Source organism: Theropithecus gelada, chromosome 15 (assembly GCF_003255815.1).
Source record: "Theropithecus gelada isolate Dixy chromosome 15, Tgel_1.0, whole genome shotgun sequence".
Classification (NCBI taxonomy): Eukaryota; Metazoa; Chordata; class Mammalia; order Primates; family Cercopithecidae; genus Theropithecus; species Theropithecus gelada.
In genome coordinates, this window is record NC_037683.1 from 98,364,033 (window position 1) to 98,378,746 (window position 14,714).

General features: G+C 45.4%; 1 protein-coding gene across 2 annotated transcripts in view; it reads left to right on the forward strand.

The window, feature by feature from the left end:
- The window catches only part of NTRK2 (neurotrophic receptor tyrosine kinase 2), a 364,220-nt gene that overhangs the window by 284,790 nt on the left and 64,716 nt on the right, over positions 1 to 14,714 (forward strand). Inside the window, exons 17-18 of one of the 2 annotated variants that reach the window (XM_025358953.1) lie at positions 1,422 to 1,594; positions 8,286 to 11,282. In XM_025358953.1, the coding sequence (XP_025214738.1) occupies positions 1,422 to 1,594; positions 8,286 to 8,604 (492 nt within the window). In that variant the 3' untranslated portion in view covers positions 8,605 to 11,282. Of the gene's footprint in view, positions 1 to 1,421; positions 1,595 to 8,285; positions 11,283 to 14,714 lie in introns of those variants that run through there. The other variant, XM_025358952.1, reaches the window with a different exon arrangement.

Sequence of the window (14,714 nt, forward strand, 5' to 3'; positions counted from 1 at the left end):
TGCAACCTCCGCCTCCTGGGTTCAAGTGATTCTTCGTCCTCAGCCTCTCGAGTAGCTGGGATTACAGGCAGCCACCATCATACCCAGCTAATTTTTGTATTTTTAGTAGAGAGACAGGGTTTCACTATGTTGGCCAGGCTGGTCTCGAACTGCTGACCTCAGGTGATCTGCCCTCCTCAGCCTCCCAAAGTACTGGGATTACAGGCTTGAGCTACCACACCTGGCCTCTCTTTGCTCTCATAAGGACCCTTGTAATGACATTGGGCCCTCCTGGATAATCCAGGATAATCTCTCCACCTCAAGATCCTTAGTTACATCTGCAAAGCTGCTTTTGCCACATCAGGCAACATATTCACAGGCTCCCGGGATTAGGAAGTGAACAGCCTTGGCAAAGGTGGGGAGTTCAACCTCCCATGCCAGTGACCACACCCAAGATAGCATTCCAGGCAGAGGAATGCACATGTGCAAAGGGAGGGAGGCATGGCCTGCTGCTATCGGGGCAACTGCAGATAGTTCTTAACGTGGACGCATGGGTTTCGAGAGGAGTGTCAAGGGATTGAGCTGGAGAGAGATGCAGGTGCTGATTCATTCAGGACAGTGGGTTTTGAGCTTGAATTGCAGTTATTTATATATATGTCATATCTCCCTGTTTGCCCATAAGTGCCTGAGGCCAGGATCTGGGTCCTTGCCTTCTTGATGCCATCACAGCTCTGGTTCAGTGATGGGCACATGCCAAGAGCTCAGCACATTATATGCATCACTAAATGCCAGCTTTGCCATGTTATGATACTGCGGTGGCAGAGTGATCTGAGCAGAGAACTAAAGGCACCAAACCCGGCTGTCATGCCCCTGGGCATCTTCACCTTGGCAGCGTGACCACTCTTCTTGCGGCTTACTGGGCAGGGATGTTTTGTGAGCCGGCAGTGTTTGTAAGCACAGGCTGGAGAAGGCTCTGTGCAGTGCTACGTAAAGACAGGCAAAGTGATCGTTGCTAAAGCTGGAGATGGGTCCACAAAGGTTCACTGTACTCTTCTTGCTACAGAATCATAACATAAAGTTTTTAAATCTTATCTGAGCAGAGGTAAGCTGCACATCGCATCACAGAAAGCACAACAGGCACCAACAAGGGGAGAGAAGCCCATGGGAATTATTGGGTGCAGGCCAGGATTAGGAAGGATGTGGACCCTAAAAAGACCTCCTGTCTGTAACCTAATGAGAGAACCTCTGTGAAAGTGTGTCGTAAGCTGGAAAGCTTTGCATATGCCTGAGGAGTTACTCCTCAGTTATTAGCACAAACATTATTTCCATAGGAACTAGGCTGTTTTCTCATCTTCTGCCTAACAAATGAGATGGATGTCTTTCCTATCTCAGTAGCATAGGGCCTACTGAAGTAATCCCTCTCTTTTGATGCCCACCCCCAGACCCTGAAGGATGCCAGTGACAATGCACGCAAGGACTTCCACCGCGAGGCCGAGCTCCTGACCAACCTCCAGCATGAGCACATCGTCAAGTTCTATGGCGTCTGCGTGGAGGGCGACCCCCTCATCATGGTCTTCGAGTACATGAAGCACGGGGACCTCAACAAGTTCCTCAGGTACAGTGAGGCAGGGAGGTGGGCTCCAGGAGCGAGCAGGACTTCAGGGTTCAGGAGTGGGGCAGGTTCGTGGGAGGCAACAAGGGACCCCTGGACCTTTCTCGAAGCGTCTTATTTGATAATGACACCAGCGTGTGCCAGAGAAAGGAGGAGAGAAAAAAGAAGGTGACAGTCTTGTTTTTTTTCTTTAATCAATGAGTTCTATGTAATGTGAGATGCAAATGATCCAACTCAATTCAGTCTGCATTCACTGAACATTTGCTACATTGAGTGGTATGTGACATGGGCATTTGGGATGGGTCTTAGGTGTTCTGTAGGACTTTGCCATGTGGTGTGATTAAAGGCAAAGGAAACGGGAAGAGCTAAGGTGCCCAGGTGTCACAATGGAAAGTGCAGTCTAGTGAGAGTGAAGTTTTCAAGTTCCCAGGCTGTGGAATGAACAGTAAGGAAGGGAAGCAGAAAAACAGCTGGAGGAGTCAAGGCTGAAAGGGTGGGGTGTGTGCTTGGACTTTATTCTAAGGACAAAAAGAATAACTGGGAGGCCAGTAGTTCAGAGGATCTACAGTGGAAAGATCAAAATCCAAAGAAGAAAAGCTTCAGAAAGAAGGAGGTAAAAACATTGATTGAAGACTCCAGATTATGGAGTCTTCCAGATTATGCAGAGACCCTGAGGTCATGAGAAGATAGACAGCTTCAACTGAGAAGTTTTATGGGATGTGGGGTCTTCGGAAAAAGGCAAGGCAAGAAAGAGAAAATGTTGACTATAAAGGGAGTCACTGGGCTACTGATTAGGGTGTCATTTGAATTTCTAGCATTGGCCTGATTGGGTGGGATTTATTTATTTATTTATTTATTTATTTGAGACAGAGTCTGGAGTGCAGTTGTGTGATCTCAGCTCACTGCAACCTCCACCTCCCAGGTTCAAGCGATTCTCCCACCTCAACCTCCCAAGTAACTGGGATTACAGGCGTGTGCCACCATGCCTGGTAATTTTCATATTTTTGTAAAGACAGGGTTTTGCCATGTTGGCCAGACTGGTCTCGAACTCCTGATCTCAAGTGATCTGCCTCCCTTGGCCTCCCAAAGTGCTGGGAATACAGGCGTGAGCCACCACACCTGGCCCTGATTGGGTTTTAGTTCAGCTGTGCCTTCTCAAGAAATTCCCTCCCTCGGGTGGTGGGTATAGGAAACTGGGAGGAACCACAAGGTAGAGCAGGTGAGAAATGGCTGAAAGTGACTGTGATCTGTGAAGAAAGGTCAACTTGCTTTGAAACAGTGAAGCTAACTCACACAATATAAGGGGTGACTTTTGAGGAGACCGTGCTGCGTGATGATACCAGTAGGGATTTTTGGCCTCCAGACACTGAAGTTGAGTCTCAGTCCAGGCATTATTAGCTGAGTGACCTCAGGCAAGTCTCTTAGCTGTTCTGATGAGAATCTTGAGCTGGCAGGGTAGCCATGAGGACTGAACTAGAATAAGTATAGAAAGCTCTTGGCGTAGGAGCGAATAGGGAGCGTTCAATGAGCAGACGCTTGAATTCTGCCAGGAATGATGTCAGCTGGTAAACCAGCTGCCTTGGTAAGAGATATCACAAGGAGAGCTGAGTTTAATAAGATGCAGGAAGTTGGTGATCACCCTGGTGGGGTCCATAGTGAGTGTTCTTCTCCTGCATCTACAAAGGAAGGGAAGAAATGTGCTGAGCCAGATACTCCTTGGGGAAGGAAGGGAAGTGATGCTTTGGCTTCTATGGAAGTGGCACATACATTATCATGAACCTAAAGAGTAAGAGGGCCCAATAGTGAGGACGGGAGATTCAGGTTCTCCTTCCTATTCGGCATCAAGCTGCTGGTGTTCCTTAAAAGAGCCTCCACCCCAGTTCGCTCAGTCACCTTGTTCTCAGGTAGGCCTGCCTTGGATCCTCTCTAAGTTTTATCTGGGTCTAATTTTCTTTTTCTTTTTTTTTTTTTTTTAATTTAGCTAGTCCTCATTTTGGAAAGATTAGCAAATGGGCTGCTTGTGATATCTTGGTAGATAGCAATAGTTAGGAAAGTGTTAAAGGCTGTTCGCCTGCCCTTGCTGAGCTCAGTTTCCTTACCTGTGAAAGGGGTATCATTTAATCCATCTCAAGGTCTAGTGTGATGGTTGGGTTGAGAGGTAATCAAGAAAGGTTGCCCCCATAATCTTTCACAATAGTTCATCTCTGCCGCAATTTCCTCTTCATTTTGGTTGAGAGATCTGAAATCCTGGGGAAGTGGCACCTTTTTGTGATGGCAACACCTAGGACTCTCTGTCTACCTCTCATTTCCATGGGTGCTGAAGAGGGCTTTGCACAGAAATCAGCCCCAGTAAGCTGCATGTATCTGCTGTAAGACTCAGACACTGCAGTTTAAGTAATCAGTCAATCACTGCAAGAACATACTGCTGTTTTTAGAAATGGCATCACATGGTTGGTGCCGTCTGGATCATTTTTACCCTCTTTAGCCTCGTAGATCCACGTGCAATTTAGTTTTTCTTTGCTGGGCTGGATCCCTGTTCTCTACTTTTCCTATGATTGTGTGGATGAGGAAATGCCAGGTGGGATTAGGAATATGTGGCCAATTTGCAGTATTCTGAGACAATCCTAATGCATTATCCTGTCAGCAAAATTTTTCTTGTAAGTGATAGGACAGGGGATGACTTTTGAACATTGTCTTGTCAGCTCTAACGTGAAAGGAAGAAAAAAGTTGAATGTGGTTGAGGTCCGGCTGCTTCTAGGAGAAATATTTTCCCATTGTTCCCATGCCCCAGTCTACTTCCCTAATACAAATGGTGCTTTCCAAAAACTATAGCATAAGAAGTCCAAATGTGCTCACCTGGATGCAATTAAATGCTTCTGTGAGCTCACAGTGTGTCTGTACGTACATGAATGTGTGTGTGTGTGTGTGTGTGTGTGTTGCAACTTGATTCTTTCACTTTCTCACTCAGCCTCTCCTTCTCCCTAGCTCTCCTTCCTGCCTTGCAGAAGGAACAGGCACCTGGTTCTCCCTTGGCACCTTGCACAGGGTGTGGAGCAATTGGAAACCTAGCCTGCTTGGTTTCAGAACCTGCTAAACTCTGGGAACAAGAGGTCTGCCATGCCAAGAGTCTAGTTCTCAGGTGCACTAACATGCTGCAAATATAGGCTGTCCTCTTTCCGCAAGGGAACTGGGCACTTAGCTGCCATGAAAAGTCTCCAGCTGTCATCAGCTCTGTCCTATAAAGACAGATGTCTTCTCTTGCCTCCCTACTCTCTTTATTCACCCAAAAGCCATCTATCAAGCACCAGCATGGCCAGGCTCTATGCTAGTTAGGGTGGGAAATGAGGAATAAAACACATGTCTTTGCTTGCAAGGGTTTCATGATTTTTCCTCTTAGAATCTGTCCAGAGTTCCCTTCTAATGAGGGGAAAGATAGACTACTATTTTTCAAACTCTAACAGCTAGCGTTTATTGAACTTTCTAAGCATTTTAATATCTTGTAGGGTATAACCCATCCTTGCCATCATTCCTACGTTACAGTAGGGGAAACTGAATCACACAAGTAGCAGATGACAGAGCCGAGACTCAAACCTGCAGCCCCTGGCTGCAAAAACCTCATGATCTTAACCACTCTGCCATCCTCTCTGCTGAGGCAGTTGTTAAAAAGACCAGACGGAAAGTGGTGCGCTATAGAACCCTGGGGCCGGAGCAGTTAGTGCAGTGCTGGCTGTAACCCACGATGGAGAGAACCGGACAGCTAAGTCAGGCCCATGAACCTGCTACTTGCTTCCAAAGCCAGGGAGCTGATGGTGCTTTTTTTTTTTTTTTTTTTTAACCTCTTAAGGAACGTCCTCCTGGAAGAGATGAAACGTGTTTTTATTTCTAAGACTTCATGAGGACCTGGGAAAGTGAAAGCAGAGGATGGCAGTGTTAACTGTATTTCGATCCTCCTAAGGACTTGTGCAGCAGACCCACCTACCCACTTTTTACAGCAGTATGTTCTGCTCAGAGAAAGCATCCAGAGGCTTCTTTTATTTAAAGAGCCTTGTTCAAAAAGTCGAACAGCAAATACCCAGATATAAACAGGGGAAATGACTGTTTAAAAATCCAGGAGTCTCCCCCAACCCACACATACTAATACAAAGTGCATTAGGCATTAGAGGGCTACCAGCTTCCTGACGTCTGCAGAGTGTGGGGTTGGAGGATAGAATTTTGTGCAGAGGTGGCCTTTTGCACTGACATCTAACTTTTCCTCTATCCTGGAGCCTTTGCCTCTGAGAGACATTTAAAGTAGATTAGTTTTCTGGAACTGATATAAGGCTGTGGCCAATCAACCAATTATTTTAGTCTTTAAATGGTATCTATGAAGATTAAATTCTGACCGACTCTCTTGGTCTTTATTTCAGGTTTTCTTTAGTTTGTGTGCACCCCAGCCCCTTCTGGTGCTGAGGTCACAGTAGAGTTAAGGAAGACAAGTGAAAACATTGGTAATTTCCCCAGGCCCCTCAGCGCTTGAAAGGGTTAGGCCTGATTCACCTTTAGTGAGGTGGAAAGGGCTCACCCTCTGGTATTCTGAAGAGCCCTGTTACAGGCCAGTTACAAAAACTAATGCACAGAGGATAACTTGTGTTTTCACATCACCTCTCCATTTCATTTTTAAAGAGACTCTTTGTTTGCAAAGCCTTTCTCCCTGGTTTTCCTGGGAAAGGCCACGAAGTACTATGCAAACACAGTGTCAATTCTCCTTACATCAATGCCCTTAGCAAGGGGCAGTTAGTATCTCCAATTTACAGAGTGAGGAAATAGGCCCAGAGAGGTTATGTAACTCACCCAAGATCACACAGTGAGTGTGGGACAGGGTCCAAATTCATTTCACATATCCTGGAGCTTTGGCCACTGCGCTGCTTCTTACCTTGAATATGTGCTTTTGTGCTGAAGAAAGGCCTGGAGCATTTTCCCAGTATTGTTCCTCAATGTGACAAGAGGCAGCTGGGGGTTGTGGTTTGAGTAGAGGTGAAATACGTTAGGACTGGCTTGTACAAAAACAGGAAACTCCTCCCTAGGGAATGGTTAAATCCAGGTATTTAGAGACAGGAGGGACCTATTCATCCAAAAGCCATATATCAAGCACCAGCATGGCCAGGGTCTATGTATGGCCAGTATAATATTCCCCTGTATTTTTGACTAATGAAGAAATAGCACATGAGAGACATTAAAGGACTTCCCTGGATCATGGCACTGGACCTGGTGGGCCTGGGAGAGCCCCTAACTCCTTGTCCAGTGCTCATTCCCTTAGAATACCGGAATGAAAGACCTGGTGGCAGAATGCCTCCCGAAATCAAAGGGAAGGCGAGTCACTGTAGGCTGGAGCCAGGATGGAAGTGGGGATACGCCTGTGGCTTGAGTAATTTTGGGGAAGGAGGGCGGAGAGGCAGGGCAAACCCTGACGTGTGTTCTCAGACAATTCTGGCTTTCTCAGTTTCAGATACTCACACGGCTCTGAAACCCTGCAGGTGAAGTTACCCACTTTAACATTTATGCAAAAACCTCTATATTTATTCCAAGTGTTTCAAAATGTCTTGAGGGAGATCTTTCCTTTCCAAGGGAGAAGCCCTTTGGCCACGCCAGGGCAGAGCCCGGCAGTAAACCCCGCCTTTATTCCTTGCACTGCAGCGCCCCCTCAGGCCACCAGGGGCAATGACGCCCATCTTGGCTCACAGCGCAGGATGTCACAGCAGGGCCCGCCGCGCTGAGGGCGGTATCCTAAGACGCGGATCCTCCCACCCCTGCAGCACATGCGCGTTAGGATGCCCTAAGTCATCACATAGCTGGGGAGAGGCCAGGTGTGTAAGACAGAAGAAAAATAAGATTTAAAAAATCATAGTCCCCCTCCCCATAGTGTAAACAATAAAATTTTCCCCAGCAAAAGAATAAACAGGCTGTGGGTTCAAAACAGTTCTCCTATGTGTTGGCCATAGCCCGTGTTGAGCAGAGGTTGGAGGAGGGGTGGACAGAAGGCAATGGTGTTTTGTATTGGGAATGAACATCCAGGTTGAGAATACCCTCGGACTCTGTCGTTGAACTGGGCTTGAGAGAGCCAGGGGCAGCTTCAAAACCATGCCTGGCCGCAAATCAGGCGGACTGTGGAAGGCCGCAGGCTGCCCAGCTCTGGTGCTGGTGGGGATACTCTGGAGGAATCAGCTTGGTTGCGGGATGCTCTGGCGTAGTCTGGCATAATCTGGCTAGGTGGGGAGGGGTGGGGACCCACTGGGCTGCCATGTCCATCCCTCGAGGAGAGTCCATCTTTCCCCCAGTGTTTTGTTTTTGGTTTTGTCTTCCTTCGCCTACCTGCTGTTTCTCGGGGTCAGGGGGCCCTGGCCAGTGCCTGAACCCCTAAAATGTCAACCTGTCTGCGCACTGGAGGGTAGGGGGATATTCAGGCCCATGGGGTCCTGGGAATTCCAGAATCTTTGGGAAACAGAGCAGCCTGGGTGCTCTCGGGACTTCAGAAGTACGACTGCGTGAAGCACCTTTGTCTCCTCTTCATGCTAAGTCAGGCAGCATCTTTTAGCACCAGCAGCTGACAGGGTGGGGGTGAGAAGCTTAGCAGAAGGGACGGGGAGGGGCTGGGGCAAAGGGCCCCTGGAGTGAAAATGCTGAGGCCCCCAGCTTCATTCTCCATGTCCTCCCCCAGGGCACACGGCCCTGACGCCGTGCTGATGGCTGAGGGCAACCCGCCCACGGAGCTGACGCAGTCACAGATGCTGCATATAGCCCAGCAGATCGCCGCGGGCATGGTCTACCTGGCGTCCCAGCACTTCGTGCACCGCGACCTGGCCACCAGGAACTGCCTGGTCGGCGAGAATTTGCTGGTGAAAATCGGGGACTTCGGGATGTCCCGGGACGTGTACAGCACTGACTACTACAGGGTGAGTAGCTGTGCAGATCAGAGACCCCAGGGACCTCTTTCCCTGCGGGACCTCTGCTGTATTTGTTTGCTGAGGCTGTTCTAACAAAATATCGCGACTGAGTGGCTTAAACAACAAACGTGTGTTTCTCGCGGCTCCGGAAGCTGGAAGTCCAAGCTCAAGGTGTCAGTGGGCTTGGTTCCTTCTGAGGTCTTGCTCCTTGGCTTGCAGGTGGCAGCCTTCTCACTGTGTCCTCACATGGGATGGTTTTTATGTGTGTGTGGCTTCCTAATCCTTCCCTTGATATCTAAATTTCCTCTTCTTTTAAGGACACCAGTCAGATTGGATTGCGTCCCACCCTAATGGTCTCATTTTAACTTAATCACCTATTTAAAGTCTTATCTCCAAATACAGTCACATTCTGAGATCCTGGAGGTGAGGTTATCAACATACAAATTTTGGGGGGACACAGGTCAGTCCATAGCACCCACCCTGCTCTTGGCACTCCAGCATGGTGGGTGAGCTCTCCAAGAGTGAAGTCCTCAGTGTGAGAATCCTTCCAGAGAAACCTGAGGGCCTGGGGGAATTCCTGGTGAGGTTAAAGGATGCTGCGGTTTGGCTTTGATTCTGTGAAATTATGTCTGGAGCCTTTGTTTGAGATTTGAACTGAAGTGAACTTGTTCACATAAATAATGGTACACTGGACTTTGGAAGTTCCCTCCAAGCACCATCTTGGTTGAAAGCGGTTTAGCTTGGTGAGATGGAAGAAGTTCTGTCCTGCCTATTCTTAGACACTTCCACACAGCTTGTCTGGTGTTTCCACCACTGAAATCACTGAGAAGCAGAGTTATAGACAGTGACTCGAATCCACTGATGACCTAGAACTGGCCCGTAGGATATGTTAACTTTGTTAACTGAGATTTTGGAACTCGGACATGAGACAAAAGGGAATTTCTGGAAATGCTGAAGTTGTGATATTTAGAGTGAAGATTCGGGGTGGTGTTCTACCACTTCGATTTAATTTTCTATCAACCCTCAATTTGATTTTCTTGCGTGTTTTGCTTGTTTTTCCAGGAGAGAGGAAGGGAAAATGAAGGAAGGGAGTAAATGTCCTGGTGTCTGTAGCTTCAGAGCATAAAGCACAGAACTGGCTACCTTTCATAATGGGGTAGGGCTGGTGAAGATGCTAGCTTTGCTCTTCTCATTGTTATTTATTTTTGAGGAGGCACCTTCTCAGTTTATTTCCTATCCCCCTTCCTACAGCCTTGCTCACCTCTATGGCCTCTGCATTTTAGTGGAGTGAACTTTGCTATAATTAGTGTAAGAAAATGAATCTATTGTCGTGCTCCATTATTCTTCATTTGACTGTTTTGTGGCGTTTTTCTTCTTGGTCACCTTGATAAGCATTGTTTACATCTTGTATGGCAAAAAAATGAATAGAGACCACATGGAAAAGGATTCTCTTGGGTGTATTTTCAGGAGATGGGGGCACACTCTTAACTTCAAGTGTTCAAAATGTAGCTTAAAATCAATGACTAGTTTGTTCAAGATATCTAAAACATGGGGGAGATTTTACCTACCAAAGAGGTGTCCCCTCTGCTAGTTCTACACCTTGATGAAAGTTCTCCCTTCCTTGATGGGGCAGGGAAACACATGGATGATTCTCTGAGGAAAAGCTTTGCTGTTCTTGATGAGCACCCAAGGGAGGGACATGCTGCCCAGGCAAAGGCTTTCTCTCCATGGTATTAGTAAAGGGTTCAACGTGCCTGACACAAAATGTGAGTGCTCAATAATTTTTTCCACCTAATTATTACCCAAATCAATACACATACACTTCATCCCCAAAGCTAGGACTTAACTGGATGGAACCTGGCATCCTCCTCTCTAGGAATCTCCAAAAATAATTTAAAGAAAAGTACCCAAAATCTCAACAATAAAAAGATAAAATCACTCCATTCAAAAGTAGAAGAAGGTTCTGAATAGACATTTCTCCAAAGACATTATCCACATGGTCAACAAGCACATGAAAAGATGGGTGACATCATTAGTCTTTAGGGAAAATGCAAAGAAAACTCACAATAAGATACCATTTCACACCCCCTGAGGTGACTACAATAGCAAGTGTTAGCCAGGATGTAGAGAAATTGAAACTCTGGTACTCTCCTGGTGGGAATATGAAATGGTGTAGCTGGTTTGGAAAACCATTTGGTAGTTCCTCAAAATGTTCAACATAGAGTTACCACGTAATTCAGTAATTCTACTGCTAGGCATATACCCAAGAGAACTGAAATAATGTGTTTGCACAAAAACTTGAACACAAATGTGCATGGTAGTATTATTATTAAGAGCTAAAAAGTGGAAACAAGTTTACTGTCCATCAACTGATCAACAAATAAACAAAATGTGGTAATCCATACAGTAGAATATTATTCAGCAGTACAAAAGAATAAAGTACTGATTCATGCTGCAACACAGATAAACCTCTAAAACAGTGTGCTAAGTGAAAGAAGTGAGACCCAAAAGGCCACATACTGTATGATTCCATTTATATGAAATGTCCAGAAGAGGAAAATCCATAGAGGCAGGAAGTAGTGGTTACCAGGAGATAGGGGGAGGAAGAATGGGAATTGACTGCTACTGGGTACAGTGTTTCTTTTGGGGGTGATGAAAATGTGCTAGAAGTATATACAGTGGTGGCAATTGTACAACATTAATCATATACTGAAAAAATACTGAATCATTCACTTTAAAGGCTAAATATTATGGTACCTGAATTATATCTCAAAAAAGAGAAAAAAAAAAGCTTGAAAAGGAAAACAATAGTAAAACAGTGACTATCATTATGAACATAAGAAATTAATCTTGTTCATTTATTTACACATTGTAAAAACACTGGACTTTGCTGCCTACCATATTTTATTATTTGTTAAAAAGAAAGTCCTCCACTTAGGTGACAATATTCTGAAGTACTTTCTTCTGAAGTGATCGGAAGAATAACAATTCCCAGTTCCTTTATTTGTTACATGATCTTGGAACTGGCTGAGTCACTAAGAAATGTGCTCCAGATGCCACGTTAATTTCACCCCCACCCCCCAGCCCCCCATGGTCACTACTCATTTGCAGTTGCAGGGTTAGTTTTTATTTGGTTTTTCCATTCAGGATGAGGGGAAAGAACCAGCCTCGCAATGGCCTCTGTTGCAGATGGAAATGGGCAGGACTGCGTAGGGAGGTGAATGATGGATGCAAAACCTGACAATTTGCTAGCAGCCTAGGGAAACAAGGAAATGACACTTTATTTTGCCTTGTCTAGAATTTCAGAATGATGGTTCACCTTTTCGTTTCGTGAAAGTGAGTATTTGCCGTCATAGAACTGGCTCTTGGGAGATGTTTGCTTATTGACATATTGATGGGGTCCATTCTGTTGAGTTTGTCAAGTGGACAAGCAGAGGCTGTTGATCTGTTTTGCAGGAGAACTCCAGTGTCTCCTGCAGTGGCTAAGTCCCAGAGCACTCTTGCTTTTACATCAGTCATTCACCTATTGGGGCGCTTAAAAGCTTAACCTTGGACCCATCCCCTTCACGGTGTCTCTTCAACTTCTCTGTCACCATAGCTGGGGTAATGTGTTCTCCTTACAGTTCAGGTTTCTCATTTGCCGGCACCTTAAGTAATTTTTTTTTTTTAATTTTTTCATTATTTTCTCCCTATCCTCTTCAACACTCTGCGTTGAACTCCAAGGTGAGAAGCTGCTTTAGCTGATGTGAGCTGTCATCACCAATGTTAAAAATTCTTTCCGTCGCAGTAATGGGAGACAGTTGTGTGTGGGGTTTTTTGTTTGTTTTGGTTTCTGTTTTCTGACAAGGACTATCTTATGTGGAAAAATGGTGATTGGGCACAGAGTCAACTGAACTGCATAAAATGTTCTTTATCTTTAAGCAAGAACCATTCCCACTAGAAGTCCAAGCCTTCCGTTCATGGTGGCTTATAAGCAGCCTTGAGGGATAGCCATGTCTCTGTGTAATTCATGGCAGGAGGGGTGGGTGGCAGCTGTTCCTTCCTTACAGGGGAGCTGGTAGCACCAGGAAATGGCTGCCTCCAGGCATCCACCCTGTTGCAGCTGAGCTAATTATACCTTCCCAATGAAGGGAGAAATCGGAACACTACATTTGCATTGAAACCAGCCCGACATGGTGGGTCCAAAATTATTCTAGCATTTATGTTCTCTGAATTGTTTTCGTTAGCAGCTCTGCAGTACCAGTCTTTTATTTTGTTTTTTTTTGTTTGTTTGTTTGTTTCCTCCACTGGCAAAACCTGACATTTAAGAAACATCAGAACCAGATTTTGGTCACATTCTGCCTGTTGGAGACCTAGGGTCTCACTCTACTTGGTCATGACTGTGTTGCACTGAGCCCATTGAAATGTTTGTAATGTGCCCTTTGGGTGGTTTTCACTGTTTGGTTTTAACATATGCTTAAAATGCATGTGATCTGTTGATGAGTGGAGGGCCCCAAACATCTGAAATCCTAGCTGTTAAGTCTTGTTCTCCCTTGGGCTTCAGCTTATGTTGGAGTGGTAAGAAACCCTGTCCTTTAATTTATCTTCCACTTAAGAAAAGGAAGAAGAATAAGCAAAGTGATTTATAGTAGACGTTTAAAGAAACAAATGAATATAACTTGGCTGAGCAAGGCCAGGGCAGAACTCTAAAGTGTTAAAGTGATGTCAGCAACAAATTCCAGGAAATCATCATTAGATACCCACTCCCAGTTTATCAACTGCGAAGAGAAAGGAAGACATGTGGTACCAAGACCAGCTAATACAGCAAGTGGCCAGATGAACAGATGTGAACTTTAGCACCTTTCACCTTATCCTGCTCACCTTGGAGATTCCAAAGGTTGATGAACTGGAAAATAAAATCCTGAGCCACAGAAGGGAGGAGAAGGTTTAGATAATTTAAGATCTGGCCAAGCAGGTAAGAAATAATCAAGAGTTAACCATCTCTCCTTGGTCTTTAAAAAGAATGTGTTTATTTTTAAGAAATATTTTTATGTAATGTGAATATTTCAAGATAGGTAGGTAGATGGATGGAGGGATGTATAAACTGATTGATTGACTGATTGATTAATAGAAAGATGGACTCATTCCACAGATGTTTTTTTTTTACCATCTTGTTGTCCCATGTACTAATGCCATTCCCCCCTCTATGAGGAGCAACATAAGAGGAGTTTTCAATTTCACCTCCTTCCTGACTTCTTCTTAGCAGAATAATTGCTCACAAATATATGATTTCTCCATACTCCATACAAATAGGCATCACAGCATACAGCACCTTGTACCTTGCGTCAAGGAAACTGGCTCATATCTATGTCTTTCATTAATATGAGAGCAGATGGAAGATAAATCTTACACATCTTTGTTTCTGCACAAACTGGCACAGTGCATGGTGCATATGAGGTGGTCAGTACATGATTGTTGAACAGGACTCCCACCAGGACTCCCACTTTTGTGTGTGCCTTTGTAGCCCTGCAGGTGAATAAAGATGGCACTCAGATTTGTACCTGGGTCTGACTTTGAAGCTAGGAGTGTTGACTTCAGAAAGTAAAGCTAGGAATATAGGAATATCCTTATCTTAGACAACATTTTCTTTGCAGTGAAGAGCCCAGGGCTAAAACTTACTTCTATTTATTACCATAATAAGAAAGTTTCCTCCTGTAAACTATGTCTAGAACCTTTGAAACCAGGCACAATATTCAATTTAAGGAGCAACCCAATTCCTTCCTAAAAGAGGGATGTCCTCTCTGTCATTGACCCTCACTTGCATGGATCGTTTTCTTATTTTTCCCATCACTGTATAATACTTAGACAATGACTCTTAGCTTTCACATGCACAATTATAGATCTTTCTGTTTGGACTCTTTTGATTAAACTGGACTTGGCCGGGCGCGGTGGCTCACGCCTGTAATCCCAGCACTTTGGGAGGCCGAGACGGGCGGATCACGAGGTCAGGAGATCGAGACCATCCTGGCTAACACGGTGAAACCCCGTCTCTACTAAAAAAATACAAAAAACTAGCCGGGCGAGGTGGCGGGCGCCTATAGTCCCAGCTACTCGGGAGGCTGAGGCAGGAGAATGGCGTGAACCCGGGAGGCGGAGCTTGCAGTGAGCTGAGATCCGGCCACTGCACTCCAGCCTGGGTGACAGAGCGAGACTCCGTCTCAAAA